General features: G+C 41.6%; 1 protein-coding gene across 10 annotated transcripts in view; it reads right to left on the bottom strand.

Annotated features, from left to right (window-relative positions):
• Window positions 1-1,462, bottom strand: part of AKAP9 (A-kinase anchoring protein 9) — a 124,967-nt gene extending 123,505 nt beyond the window's left edge. For all 10 annotated transcript variants that reach the window (XR_006414209.1, XM_044425110.1, XM_044425115.1 and 7 more), the window contains exon 1: window positions 1,220-1,462. Coding sequence is in view for 9 of the 10 variants with exons in the window: in XM_044425110.1 (XP_044281045.1) it covers window positions 1,220-1,267 (48 nt within the window). In the remaining variant the exon portion in view is untranslated. The remainder of the gene's footprint in view (window positions 1-1,219) is intronic.
• Window positions 1,463-12,456: the final 10,994 nt, after the last annotated feature.

Below are 12,456 nucleotides of genomic sequence, written 5' to 3'. Positions count from 1 at the left end.
AATAGATCAGGGAATGGCCTTTCATGGAATAATTGGTACCCTGACAGACTAGTTCTATTGTCTTATATTATTTACAAAGACATTGTGAAGACAATTTAAGTTCCTATTTCTGTTTAATGCAAATTAGTTGTGCATTTACACAGTTTAACCAGACCTCCATATGGACCTATAACACTGATTAAGATAAGAAAAAAACACAATGTACATTAAAGATGTTATAAAAATTGCTGCAAAAGAGACTGACAAGCTTGTTGCACACAGGAAAATGTCTATTCAGCAATAACTATTCAACCCTGCAGACAAAGAAAACAAAGGGGCACTTTAAATTTGATAATTTAAAGAGGCATGCTTATTGGTTGCCTTTTTATACTCAGCTGCCTACCTATAGGTTTCCCAAACAATCAGTAAGACACCAGATGCACCGGAATTATGACACAAAGGGTACCTGTACACACATACATTCCCTTACTACCACGGAACGAACCCAAAAATCATGTTATGCTGTGCATGTAATGCATTCCTGACAGTGTGTGTGCGTGCATGTGTGTTCTGGGAATTAATTTAGATGCTGAATTCAGTTGTTTTTTGCCTATGGTGTTTTTGCATTTTAAAAGAATTTTATTGTATTTTTGATTACTGTAAATGAAAGGTAAGATATATTCATTCCTGTTCTTGTTAAAGTTCAAGCCAATCCTCTTGCCTTAGCTCTGGTGGAATGAGTGCTAGCAGAAGAGTCAGCACCACAGAAGAATCAGTTGGCACCTGTGGCATTTGCAAGGCATGTGCTGCTGCTGCTGTCTCTGTCCAGCAGCAACAGCTGTCACAAGCCAATCGCATTACTACACATACAAATAGGCAAAAGGAAGCGCTTCAATGGGTATCCTACAGTTTTTGTTAGAAGGATGATCCCGTGTTACAACTGATATCGCCGTGCAGCAGATAAGCACAAAGAGAGAATGCCAGACAAAGAAAGCGCAGGGCGGGAAGGATGCCAGGGCACGCCTCATTGCCACAATCGTCCTCGGAGCTTTTAATAGTCAAGCTCAGCCACTGCTAATGACAGCGGGAAGAGGGGCGGGCCCAGCAGGCTTTACCCCTTAAACTCGACCTGCTCCAGAGTTCTCCAACCACAAAGTCCAGACCTTCCTCTACTGCCGTCTCTCCGCAGTCTTCCACCAATCCCACCCCCTTCTGCCCGACACTTCTTGTCTCTCCTTACCTTGGCTTTGCCGGCCTCCAGTTTCTTCTGCCTCTCCTCGTCCTCCATGGCCCCTGCGCAGAGACCAAATCGTTACCAAGCGCCGGGCTAAGAGGCAGGGGCCGCCGGCCCCAAGGCGCCAAAATGGACGACAGAGAGTCGCGGTCCGCCTCGCTCTCACGTTCCACCCCTCACGAGAACAGGCAGCTCCGCGGCGGAGTCACCGGCGCCGCCATCTTCATCTCCACGTAAACATGCGGCCGGGAAAAGTGACGTGCGCGCCGCCGCCTCCTTCTCCGCCTCCTTCTACCTTCGCTGAACTGCGTGGAACTGCCACCCAGTGAGAGTCGTGCCCGTGTCTCTGCTGGCAGTTACTGGAGCGGAGGGAAGTCTGTTGCCATGGCACAGGCTTAAGTTTCATATCCCTTCGCTGGCAAGCAGTTAGAACTTAGCCTGGGTTTATTCAGGGCGAGCGCTCAGCCCTGAAAGGTCAGAAGTGACTACTGAATCCTACTTTAAAAGCTTGTAGCCAGGAGGCCAGATTTAAGTTAGGCGAGAGTGCCTCCGAACATGTACAGAGGACAGCATCCTCCACTAGCTATGGCCGTCTCCACTGATGTGGCACTAGAGAGCAGGGCTTGTAGGCCATAAGGGGATGACTACCAGGTCAGAATGGAATTGGAGTGCCACAGAACAGATGCAAAGGAGAACATAGCTCTGTACTTTAATTTTTTGTGTAGACAATGGGGAAATTGGTAGCTGTAGTTTGCCAAACAGGAATGAAGGGAAAATACATATATAGAGGATGCATAAAATACTTATAAAACCAAATTGTGTATTCATGGCTGGCATAGCATCAGATCTATTTTGCCCTATAGGTTAATCTTAGATAAAACTCCATGTTCATGGTCATTACATTATAGTTCCTGTCAGAGTCCATACAGCTGTATACCATGGCTGATATTATGAAAAACTGTTGAGAAGAAAATACTTACATTGACATTCTTCGTGATATGCAAATATTAGAAGAAACTGGAACTTTCTTGGTTTCTAGGCTGGGGTCTCCAACATGGTGCCCATTAGAACTTCTCTTGGCACCCTCATGGATCATTGCCTCACCTAGCTTCTTTGACATTTTAGATTTTTTTTATTTCATTGTTACTGGAAGATAGCTATGCTACAAGGCAAAGTGCTGGTATCCAATACCAACTTTATAACGTGTCCTCCAAAGCGCCCTGTCCTGGGCAGCCCTGCTCAGTTCTTAGAAACCCAAGGCTGTGGCTTTATTTGTGGAATTGATCTTTAGAAATCTAGCATGAGATCCACTTCTGACACAATAGGCTTCTTTCTCTGCTACCACTTTTCCAAGCTTTCTCACTTGAGATGAAAAAGGTAGTAGAGTTTGATGGAGATGAGAAACATGCAGTAGACTCTGTAATAGGTTCAGATGACATGCTGTGGCTCCTCATGGATTATTTAACCCTTAAAAATGGTGTCTACATGCAGTAGATTGCATATCTAGCCCACTGCTCAGGGGTTGTGACATGTGAACACAGTAAGCGTGGGTTATGTGAAGATCTGTTTTTGGGTTCTGCAATGTTAGTTTAACCCTCACATGACCCATGCTTGTCACTTTATCCTATTGCACAACATGATAAACCCTGGATAGAGATTGTATATACAAAATGCCAACCATACACATGTTTTGTGAACGGTCTCATTGGTCTCAGCCAGTTCCTGTATCCATCCCAGTGATGTTCCCTTTTCTATGAACTTTGACTACTTTCAGGGTATTAGCATATTAGTCTATTGCAGCAAAAACAACAAACCACAGAATCATGGCACTCTTGTGACATCTCATAGACTAACAAATGTATTATGACATAGCCTTTATGTACAAGGATTCACTACTAGGTTGTTTGTAGACAGAGAGTTTCTAGTACTTATCTGGTAGAAGATGTTGGGAAGTTATTTCTTTCTCTTTTTTCCTTCACAAATTTTCTGCAGTTAAAAAAGTGGTAGAAACAGTAGCAAAAAAAAAAAAAAGTAGATGATGACATTATCTGGATGTCATGACCTATCCACTAAAATTCTGGGAATGAGGCAGGACAATGACTTGGTTAAATAGTGACTCATTTCAATCTGACTTCAGGCCTGTGTTTGGCACTGAGATGGCCTTGGTCATTTGAGTGGTGATCTTTGCTAGAAAAGAGACATAGGGAGTGTATCTCTTGATTTTCTCAACAGCTTTTCATAATATCAGCCATGGTATACAGCTGTATGGACTCTGACAGGAACTATAATGTAATGACCATGAACATGGAGTTTTATCTAAGATTAACCTATAGGGCAAAATAGATCTGATGCTATGCCAGCCATGAATACACAATTTGGTTTTATAAGTATTTTATGCATCCTCTATCATGTATAAATGCATTTACCATATCATTTACCCCCTGTCAGTTTAATGTTTATTAACTATTTTTGTTATATTACAAGAAAAATAACATCTTAATAGCTTAGGGCAGTGGTGGTGAACCGATGGCACGTGTGCCACAGTGGGCACGCAAAGCCCTCTCTATCGGCACACAACCCAAGTCGCCCCAGCATAAACCCAGCAGCCGAGCATCGGATACCAGCACACATGGGGGCCATGTGCATGCTCGGAAAGGAGTAGTGGTACAAGGCAATGACATCACAAGCCGCAACTCAGTAGCCACAATTCATCCGAGCTTTTGCATGGCCAGTCAGTGCACTGCCAAGGAAATATATATATTTGCTTGGACTGGCTGTGAATTGTTTATTTATTTATAAAATGTGTATGCTGTCCAATTCCTAACATCTCTGGATGGCTAACAGCATTAATAAATTGACGACCCACTCTGGCTGCAATTAATAAAATACAATAATACAATTCAATATTAAAACTTATTAAAATATTGATTAAATAAAAAGGTCTTAACCTGGTGCTGAAAAACATATAACGATGGCACCAGGCGGACCTCTCTCTGGGTACTCTGTCTCCTAATCTTTCATGGAGGGTTCCCAGAGGAGGGCTTCTGTTGCTGATCTCAGAGGGCGGGAGGGCAAATAGGGAAAAAGGTGTTCCTTTAGGTATCCTGGTTCCAAGCCGTTTAGGGCTTTATAGGTAATAACCAGCACCTTGAATTGAGCCCAGACTTCAATGGGAAGTAAATGGAGCTGATAGAGGACTGGGGTTATATGAGAATAAAGTCCAGTCCCCAAAAGCATCCTGGCAGCTCTATTTTGAACCATCTGAAGTATCCAGACTGTCTTCAAGGGCAGCCCCACATAAAGCATGTTACAGAAATCCAACCAGGAAGTAACCAATGTGTGTGTTACTATTGCTAGGCAATCTTCCTCCAGGTAGGGATGCAGCTGATGGATTAGCTGAAGCTGAAGGAAAGCGCTCCTTGCCACCACTGTCACTTGAGCTTCCAAGGACAGCTCCGGGTTGAGGAGCACTCCCAAGCTGTGGATCCTGTCCTTTAAAGGGAGTGCAATCCCGTCCAGGGCAAGGCCCAAGTCACCTACCCAGGAGCTCGAATCACCCACCAACAGAACCTCCATCTTATCTGGATTGAGCTTTAGTTTATTGGCCCTCATCCAGCCCATTACCTTGGCCAGGCATCGGTTCAGTACAGCCACTGCCTCACGTGGGTTAGTTGCAAAAGAGAGGTAGAGCTGGGTGTCATCAGCATACTGATGACTCCACAGCCCAAACCTCCTGATGACCTCTCCCATTGGTTTCATGTAGATATTAAATAGCAAGGGGGACAAAATGGAACTCTGCGGTACTCCATGGCAAAGTTGCCATGGCGCAGAGCCAAAGTCCCCCAGCACCACCTTCTGGAATCAGCCATCAAGGTAGGAGCGGAACCACTGCCAAGCAGTGCCTCTTACTCCCAATCCCACCAGCCTATCCAGGAGGATACTAGGGTCGATGGTATCGAGAGCCAGTGTGGTGTAGTGGTTAAGAGCGTGGGACTGGGACTCAGAGGATCTGGGTTTGAGCCCCTGCTCGGCCATGGAGCCAACTGGGTGACTTTGGACCAGTCACAGACTCTCAGCCCAACCTACCTCACAGGATTGTTTTTGTGGGGATAAGATGGTGGAGGAGAATGATGTAAGCTGCCTTGAGCCCTTTGTAGGAAAAAGGCAGCATATAAATCGGAAAATAAATAAATAAATAAATAAAATAAGCTGCTGAGAGGTCCAGGAGAAGCAACAGGGATGCACTCCCCCGTCTCTCTCCCTGCACAGGTCATCATACAGGGCAACCAAGGCAGTCAGCACCATACCTGGGTCTGGAGCCAGACTGAAATGGGTCCAGATAATCAGTTTCATCCAAGAGTAGTTGGAGTTGGCCCACCACCATCACCCATTTCAACAGCTTGCCCACTTTGCCCCAAAAAATTAAAATTCAGTTTTCAGGCTTTATTGCAGTGTTGGCATGTTGCAATAAATAAGTGGGTTTTGGGTTGCAGTTAAGGCACTTGGTCTCTAAAAGGTTCACCATCACTGGGCTAGGATTAGAAAATGAGGTGTCCTGGCATGATTTGGATAGTTGGAATGTGTTTAGAATGGGCAGAAATGTTGAGCTGTGCAGAAAAAGCTGCTCAAGGAAGGCATTTTCAAAATTGCATTATTTTCAGTGGAACTTTACCCCTATATTAGCGATTGAGGTGTGCAACAGGGTAGGGTTAGGGTTAGAAAAACGAGGTGTCCAGGCATGATTTTGATGGTTGGAATGTGTTTAGAATGGGCAGACGCATTGAGCTGTGCAGAAATAGCTACACGAGGAAGGCTTTTCCAAGATCAGCCTCTTTTCAATGGAAGTTTTACCCTACATTAGGGTTAGGGGTGTGCACCAGGGCAGGGTTAGGGTTAGAAAAATGAGGTGTCCTGGCCTGATTTCGATGGTTGGAATGTGTTTAGAATGGGCAGAAATGTTGAGCTGTGCAGAAAAAGCTGCTCAAGGAAGGCTTTTTCAAAATTGCATTATTCTCAATGGAACGTTGCCCCTATATTAGGGTTAGGGGGAGTGCACCAAGGTAGGGTTAGGCCAGTGGTTGTCAACCTATGCTACGTGTGCCATAGCAGGCACACAGAGCCCTCTCTGTCGGCATGTGAGCCAAGTCGCCCCAGCAGCCAAGCATCGCATTACGGCGCCCATGGGGTCATGTGCATGGTCTGAAATGAGTAGTGGCGCCAGGTGATGAAGTCATGAGTCACAACTCATTAACTGCAACTCATCCGAGCTTTTGCATGGCCAGTCAGTGTGCTGCCAAGTATATATAATGCTTTTTTTGTAAAAAGAAATGTGTCGGAACTCACGTCACCGGCAGTAAGTGCGTGACCACACACACCAATCCCAAGCCGGCGGAGCAGCGTCCCAAGCTAAGAGCAGTGCCCTCACTATCTCACTATCAGATAGCAGATAGCAGACACAAAAGCAGCCTGCAGGCACTCTTTTAATGATGTTTGCTGCTGATCTGCTACGATTCAAAATCACTTCGTAAAATCCATTGGGAAAAAAGGTGCCGGAACGCTGTTCGGGTGCGTTCTATGACAAAAAAAAAAAAAGCCTAATTTGCTTGGACTGACTTTGAGGTGGTTTTTTCTAAACTAAAAGGTCAGTTTTCAGGTTTTATTGTAGTGTTGGCACTTTGCGATAAATAAGTGGGTTTTGGGTTGCAGTTGGGTCACTTTGTCTCTAAAAGGTTCGCCATCACTGGCTTAGGGAATTATAAATTTACAAGAAAATGCACCCCATTTTTGAGTATAGTGAGCATTCCAATCATCTAGATATATTTGATTCTAGCGTGCTAACTGTACTTGTAAATGGGTTGACAGCATTTATGCATGACAGGGCTCATGTGGAAAACTGATTAAAACAATTTACTCATAGTTAGCATCACACCTCTTTCAATCCTTATTCTGACGCATTTCCTCCAAACAGTTCCTCCTCTATTTTTTTAACAATAGGTTGTTTCATAACCTATTTACTTAATTATCCCTTAAATAATTAACTCCTAATATCGCATAAGAAGTGTGTGATCCTTCTAGGGAGCAAAAGAGGATAGTGAGGGAATTAAGTCTGAGTCAATTATACCTATGAATTGAGAAATACATTTAAGGATAATGCAGAACTTTTGTAAGAATGGACTTAGTATACCTTGTAAATAAGATGATACTCCTATTCAGAGGTCATTTTAAGCAAAGACTTCAATAGTTATGAAGTGCTATTATAATGAAGCAAAAAACACCATATAGCACCAGAATCCATTAAGAAGTAGCAGATTCCACTGCTTTCTATTAGTAATCCTCCTGATGCTATAGTTTCATTGGCCACCAATTCAGACCTAACATTTTTTCATTGAATGTACTTTGTGGAAAATATTTTGTCTACCCTTATCTAGTGGATGAAAAGGCTTGTTATTGAAATCACAGCATAAAAGGTGACATACCAGGGCATCCAAAATTTCTATTTCATTTTGGTGAAATACATCTGGGAAGGGGCCAGGGTGCACACACACGCACAGAAACACATATCCTGAATTTTATTGGAATGTTTATATTCTAATGATTATACCACATTTCATTCACATGGCCTCTTGATTCCATAAATGACAATGCTAAGATAAACTTTTAAGTGGTAATCTGAATAGTTAAATATTTGGGTATCTTGCAATTAAATGCATTCAGTCATAAGTGCATTTGGCAGAGAAAAAACTAGACTTCATCTTCAGGTTCTGCATCTGTACTGTGATTGCCAATGGGATTAAAATCTATCTGGCAGGGGAAAGTATTGCAGAGAGATTCATGAATCTTTGAAATGATGTGAAAACAAAGGACACCTACATTTGAGGAGTGACTTTGCCTCAGGCGTTATTTGATCAGGGTCTGCTCCTATTTCCATTAAAGCTAGTAGGAATTTATCATCTTGCTTTGTAAGGACATATAGCAATTTCAATGTCCAGTGGCCAGAAAATATATTAAAGTTGAATATAACTTATTACCATGGAAAATTATAGTATGAGTTTTTTTGTCCTCACCACAGTATTCCCTTTAATTTGTTTTGTGAGTTGCTTTCCTGTTTGCTGAACAGCCTTATGACATTTATCTCACAACTGAGCTGAGCATAGCTTTGCATCAGAGAATCCCCATATGCAGTGGGCTTTTCTGTTGCTATGGGAGCAAAAAGGAATGCTTTTACAATGTGCAGTGTTCCAGAACAAGAAAAAGAATTGTGAACCGAAATGGGGTTAATAGGGCAAAGAGACTCTGGTAAGGAAACATATGCCTCTGCTGAAATACTGAGTGTGTTCGCCCTACTGACCTTAGGTATTCCGCTTAAGCAAACAGACTGTCTCATCCTTAATCTATACCAGGTGTCAGCTCAGCAACATAGAACTGCAGACCGAATGCAGTCCTTAAACAACTTTTATAAGCTTTTTATCAGGATTTTAGTTAAAATAAAGAAACTTTGGGCCATGATTAACCCACCTCACCAGTTCCAATGGATAATTTCAAAAATGCAAAGATAACATACTAAATTACAAGAACCAAAGACACAAGGCTGTTAAACCTGTGGGATTTCAATGTTGCTTTTGAGTCCAGTTTGCCAGGTGCTGCTCATGAGATTTCCATAGGACTGTCCCAGTTGTGCTCTGGACTCACACATACTATTGGACACATTCTCGAGGCTATATCCAGTTCTGAACAGCTGGTTTCAAAGGCTGAAGTTTTTACACCCTCTTGCTTTGGTCAGATCATTATCTGGTCAAGGCTACGATCACAGCTCTTTCCTTGTGCTACCTCAGGGATGATGGACCTATTAAAATGGTCTGCCTCTGAAGCTTTAAGGATCCAATAGGCTTCCAGATAGCCCTAGGGAATTTTTTTGGCTAGTATTGCCAGCAATCCTTTCAAATCTTAGTCACAAAATGGAATCGGGAGTGGGCTAGGGTCTTAGATATGATTGCTTCTGTGTCATCTCCAAGATGCTTCCAAAATAACTCCCTGCTATATGGAGGAACTCTAGTATATGAAGCAGGGAGGAAAATGCCTAGAGCCCCAATGATGGAAAACTGAACTCAGCTCTGACAAAACACTTTATAAAGAGCACCATTGCTCCTATGGGGCGCTGATACAAGCAGCAAAGTATGCTTTCTCCTCCGCCTGCAAATTCACATCTAGCAGAGTTATTTAGGTTAGTAAGAGACCTGTTTCAATCCCCAGTGCCCCACTATCTTTAGTGCCATCAATTGCTTGCTGTGATGCATTTCATTACGATTTTGTAGATAACATTTCTCAGAAAAGATTTGAGTTTGTCGTGATTTTGGGTGTGGAAATCAGCCCAGAGATTTGACACAGCAATTCAATGAATGGAGTCTTTTGCACCCACTTCAGCTTGTAAGTCCTAATGATGTTGACAGATTGCTTAAACTGTTGAGAAAAATCACCTGCTCCTTTGAGCCATGTCTATTTTGGCTGATAGTCCAGGATGTGTGGGCACTGAGGGAATTATTATGTTTTATCATCAATGCCTCCTTCAGAGAGGGTAGGGTTCCTGCCTGCCTATTCTGGAAACTTCCGCTAGTACAAAATATGGCAGCCAGATTGGTTTCTGGAAAACTGAAGTTGGATCCAAAACAGAAGTGGTTGCTGTTTAAATTCAGGATTAGAAATGTGCCAACCAGTTCTAGATGGGGGTCAGACTCCCCCTAAAATATTGTTTTCATTTTGGGGTGCTGTTTGACCCAACCCTTCAGATGAAGCCAGGGTCAAGAGTGTCTGCTATCAACTTTGGCTGATTTGCCAATTGCATCTCTTCCTAGAGAAAAATGACCTGAAAACAGTAGTACATGTGCTGGTAACTAATAGACTCAATTTCTTTAATGTGCTGCACACAGAGTTACCCTTGTGCTTATTCTAGAAGCTTCAGCTCGTACATCATATGACAGCCAGGTTGGTTTCTGAATCCGGTTTGAAATGGGTCCAAAAAATCAGTATAATTCAGAATTGCCTGGAGCTAAAAAGACACCAGTTTCTTTCACAGAGACCTATATTTGAGACTGGTCTACAGTTGTTAAGGTCCAAGTGGTTCAAATTAGGTTTCTTAAGGAGGAACCCTACAATATCTATTCTCAGGCAGGAAGACAGAATAGCTCCCTCAGTGCTTCCACCCCCTGGATTACTGGCCAAGAGGGACATGGATATGGACTGAGAGGGCAGGTAGTTTTTCTTAGTATCCCAAGTAGCCTGTCAACATCATCAGGACTTACAAATATGAAAGGAGGGTAATCTGAAGAAATAAAGTATAAAATAGAGAAAGTGGAAAACTTAATCTAGATGTCAGCTGTATAATTTACTGCGGTTTGTAAATCCAATATCCAGATTAAAGGAGAACATACAGTTCTTATTTTAGGGATACCAACTAAAACACTTGAGCTTGGCAAATGAATTCTGCATGTTAGGCAGATCATCTGGGTGCTGTACAGAGCAAATTGTGCTCTGATTATTTGATTAAATTTCATTTATATTGCTCTTCAAATCAAAATTAGCATCATTGACAAGTACCTTTTCTTTACAAGATATTCCAATATCTAGCAGAACAGTTGCAAACAACTTGGCAAATTTGTGGAAATATAAATCAGACTTACAAATATGTATGGTACAGGCATTCATATGCTTGCTTGCATGTCCATACATGCATGCATGACTCACATTCTTGTTTCTAAGCAACAATATACATGAACACATTGATCTCCTGCTGTAAAGAGATCAAGATAATCATTAATAAATAAAGCATGAAGCATAGATTTCTTGTAATATTGCAATAATACATACCCCCTGATGAAAAGTCTTTTTGTATTCTAGATCCAGGAGTTGTACAGCTAATAGTTTGACAGATTGTAAGCTCTACATATCTTTTTTTGGACATACTTGATTATTATGTCTTATCTTTTAATTACGCAGGCAACAGTGTTATAGATTTGCTGTTCAGCTGGTACCAGTACTTCAGCTGCAAAGGAGATCAAGCTAAAACACTTTCTACAACTGAGAAGGATTGTGAGATGAATAATTTATTTTGCAAGTGTAATATATCAAAGAGGGTAATGGAAGAATGGATACAGCTGATAATTAATTAACTGACAACCTAGTTGATATTTGCTATTCAAGTTATGTACAGAACATTAATTTGTGCTCTAATTTGTTGCATATAGTAATATATATGGCTGAAGTATACACTATAGTTATGTATTAGGTAGTTAGAATGTATTCTTTGGATCACATGATACTTAGCTCATTCAAGGAGTTTGCATTAGCTTCATGACATTTTTTACTTTTTTGCTTTGACCACCTGCTTCCATGCCATATCACAGACTATTTTTGCAACTAAACTTCATTCTAGATATTTTGCCTAACATCATCTAGATATTGATGATGATCAAGCTCAAGAATTAATACTTTCATAGTTCTTTGAATCCTGGCATTTGCAGGTTTATTCAGAATTTATTTTCAGGACCTTTATTATGTCAAATTTCTTTTAATCCATCATTGACCTTTCTGGATACTAGTCCAGATTTATACTATATTACTGAAGTGTTATATTCTAACTAGTTTTTCATGAATCCTGGTCTAAGCCTATCCATGTTAGTTAGACTACATGGTTCATTGATTTTAGCGTTATTTACCCCCAAATAAATATTTTTTGTAACATTACAGCATTAGGCTTACATCTTTTGCACACCTACTTGAAAGTATGGACTTCTGAACATAGTGGAATTCCTGAATAAACAAGCATGGGTTCATGTTCTTACAGAACCAATTAATACATGTCTAGTCACAAGTAAGTCCCACTGGTTTTCGTGGAATTTCAGGTAAGTGTGTGTGTAACTTCACAGCATTAGTCTTGGCTTCTCAAATGTTATGGCATGGCAAACGATGGTATATGAAAGGCTTCAAGCTTTTGAACATGTTCTCATGTACTCTAGAAGATGCCATGTCTGCATAATATCTGCACCATTGCATTGAGCTCAGAGTAGCACCTGCAGTGAAGAAGTCACAACTAGTACCTGAATTAAGTCTTCAGAGCAGTTGTCACCAACCACATTATTTGTCTCAGATGGAAGAGGAAGATCAGCATGGAAAACATGTCAGTAATTCCTTTATGCCAACCATACCAAACCCCTATCTTCTTTCTCCTATGCATAGCTCTTCACTTCTTT

Source organism: Varanus komodoensis, unplaced genomic scaffold (genome assembly GCF_004798865.1).
Source record: "Varanus komodoensis strain SLA01 unplaced genomic scaffold, ASM479886v1 scaffold15, whole genome shotgun sequence".
In the NCBI taxonomy this organism is placed as follows: domain Eukaryota; kingdom Metazoa; phylum Chordata; class Lepidosauria; order Squamata; family Varanidae; genus Varanus; species Varanus komodoensis.
The sequence above is the reverse complement of the archived record's forward strand: the minus strand, read 5'-3'. Positions and strand labels throughout refer to the sequence as shown.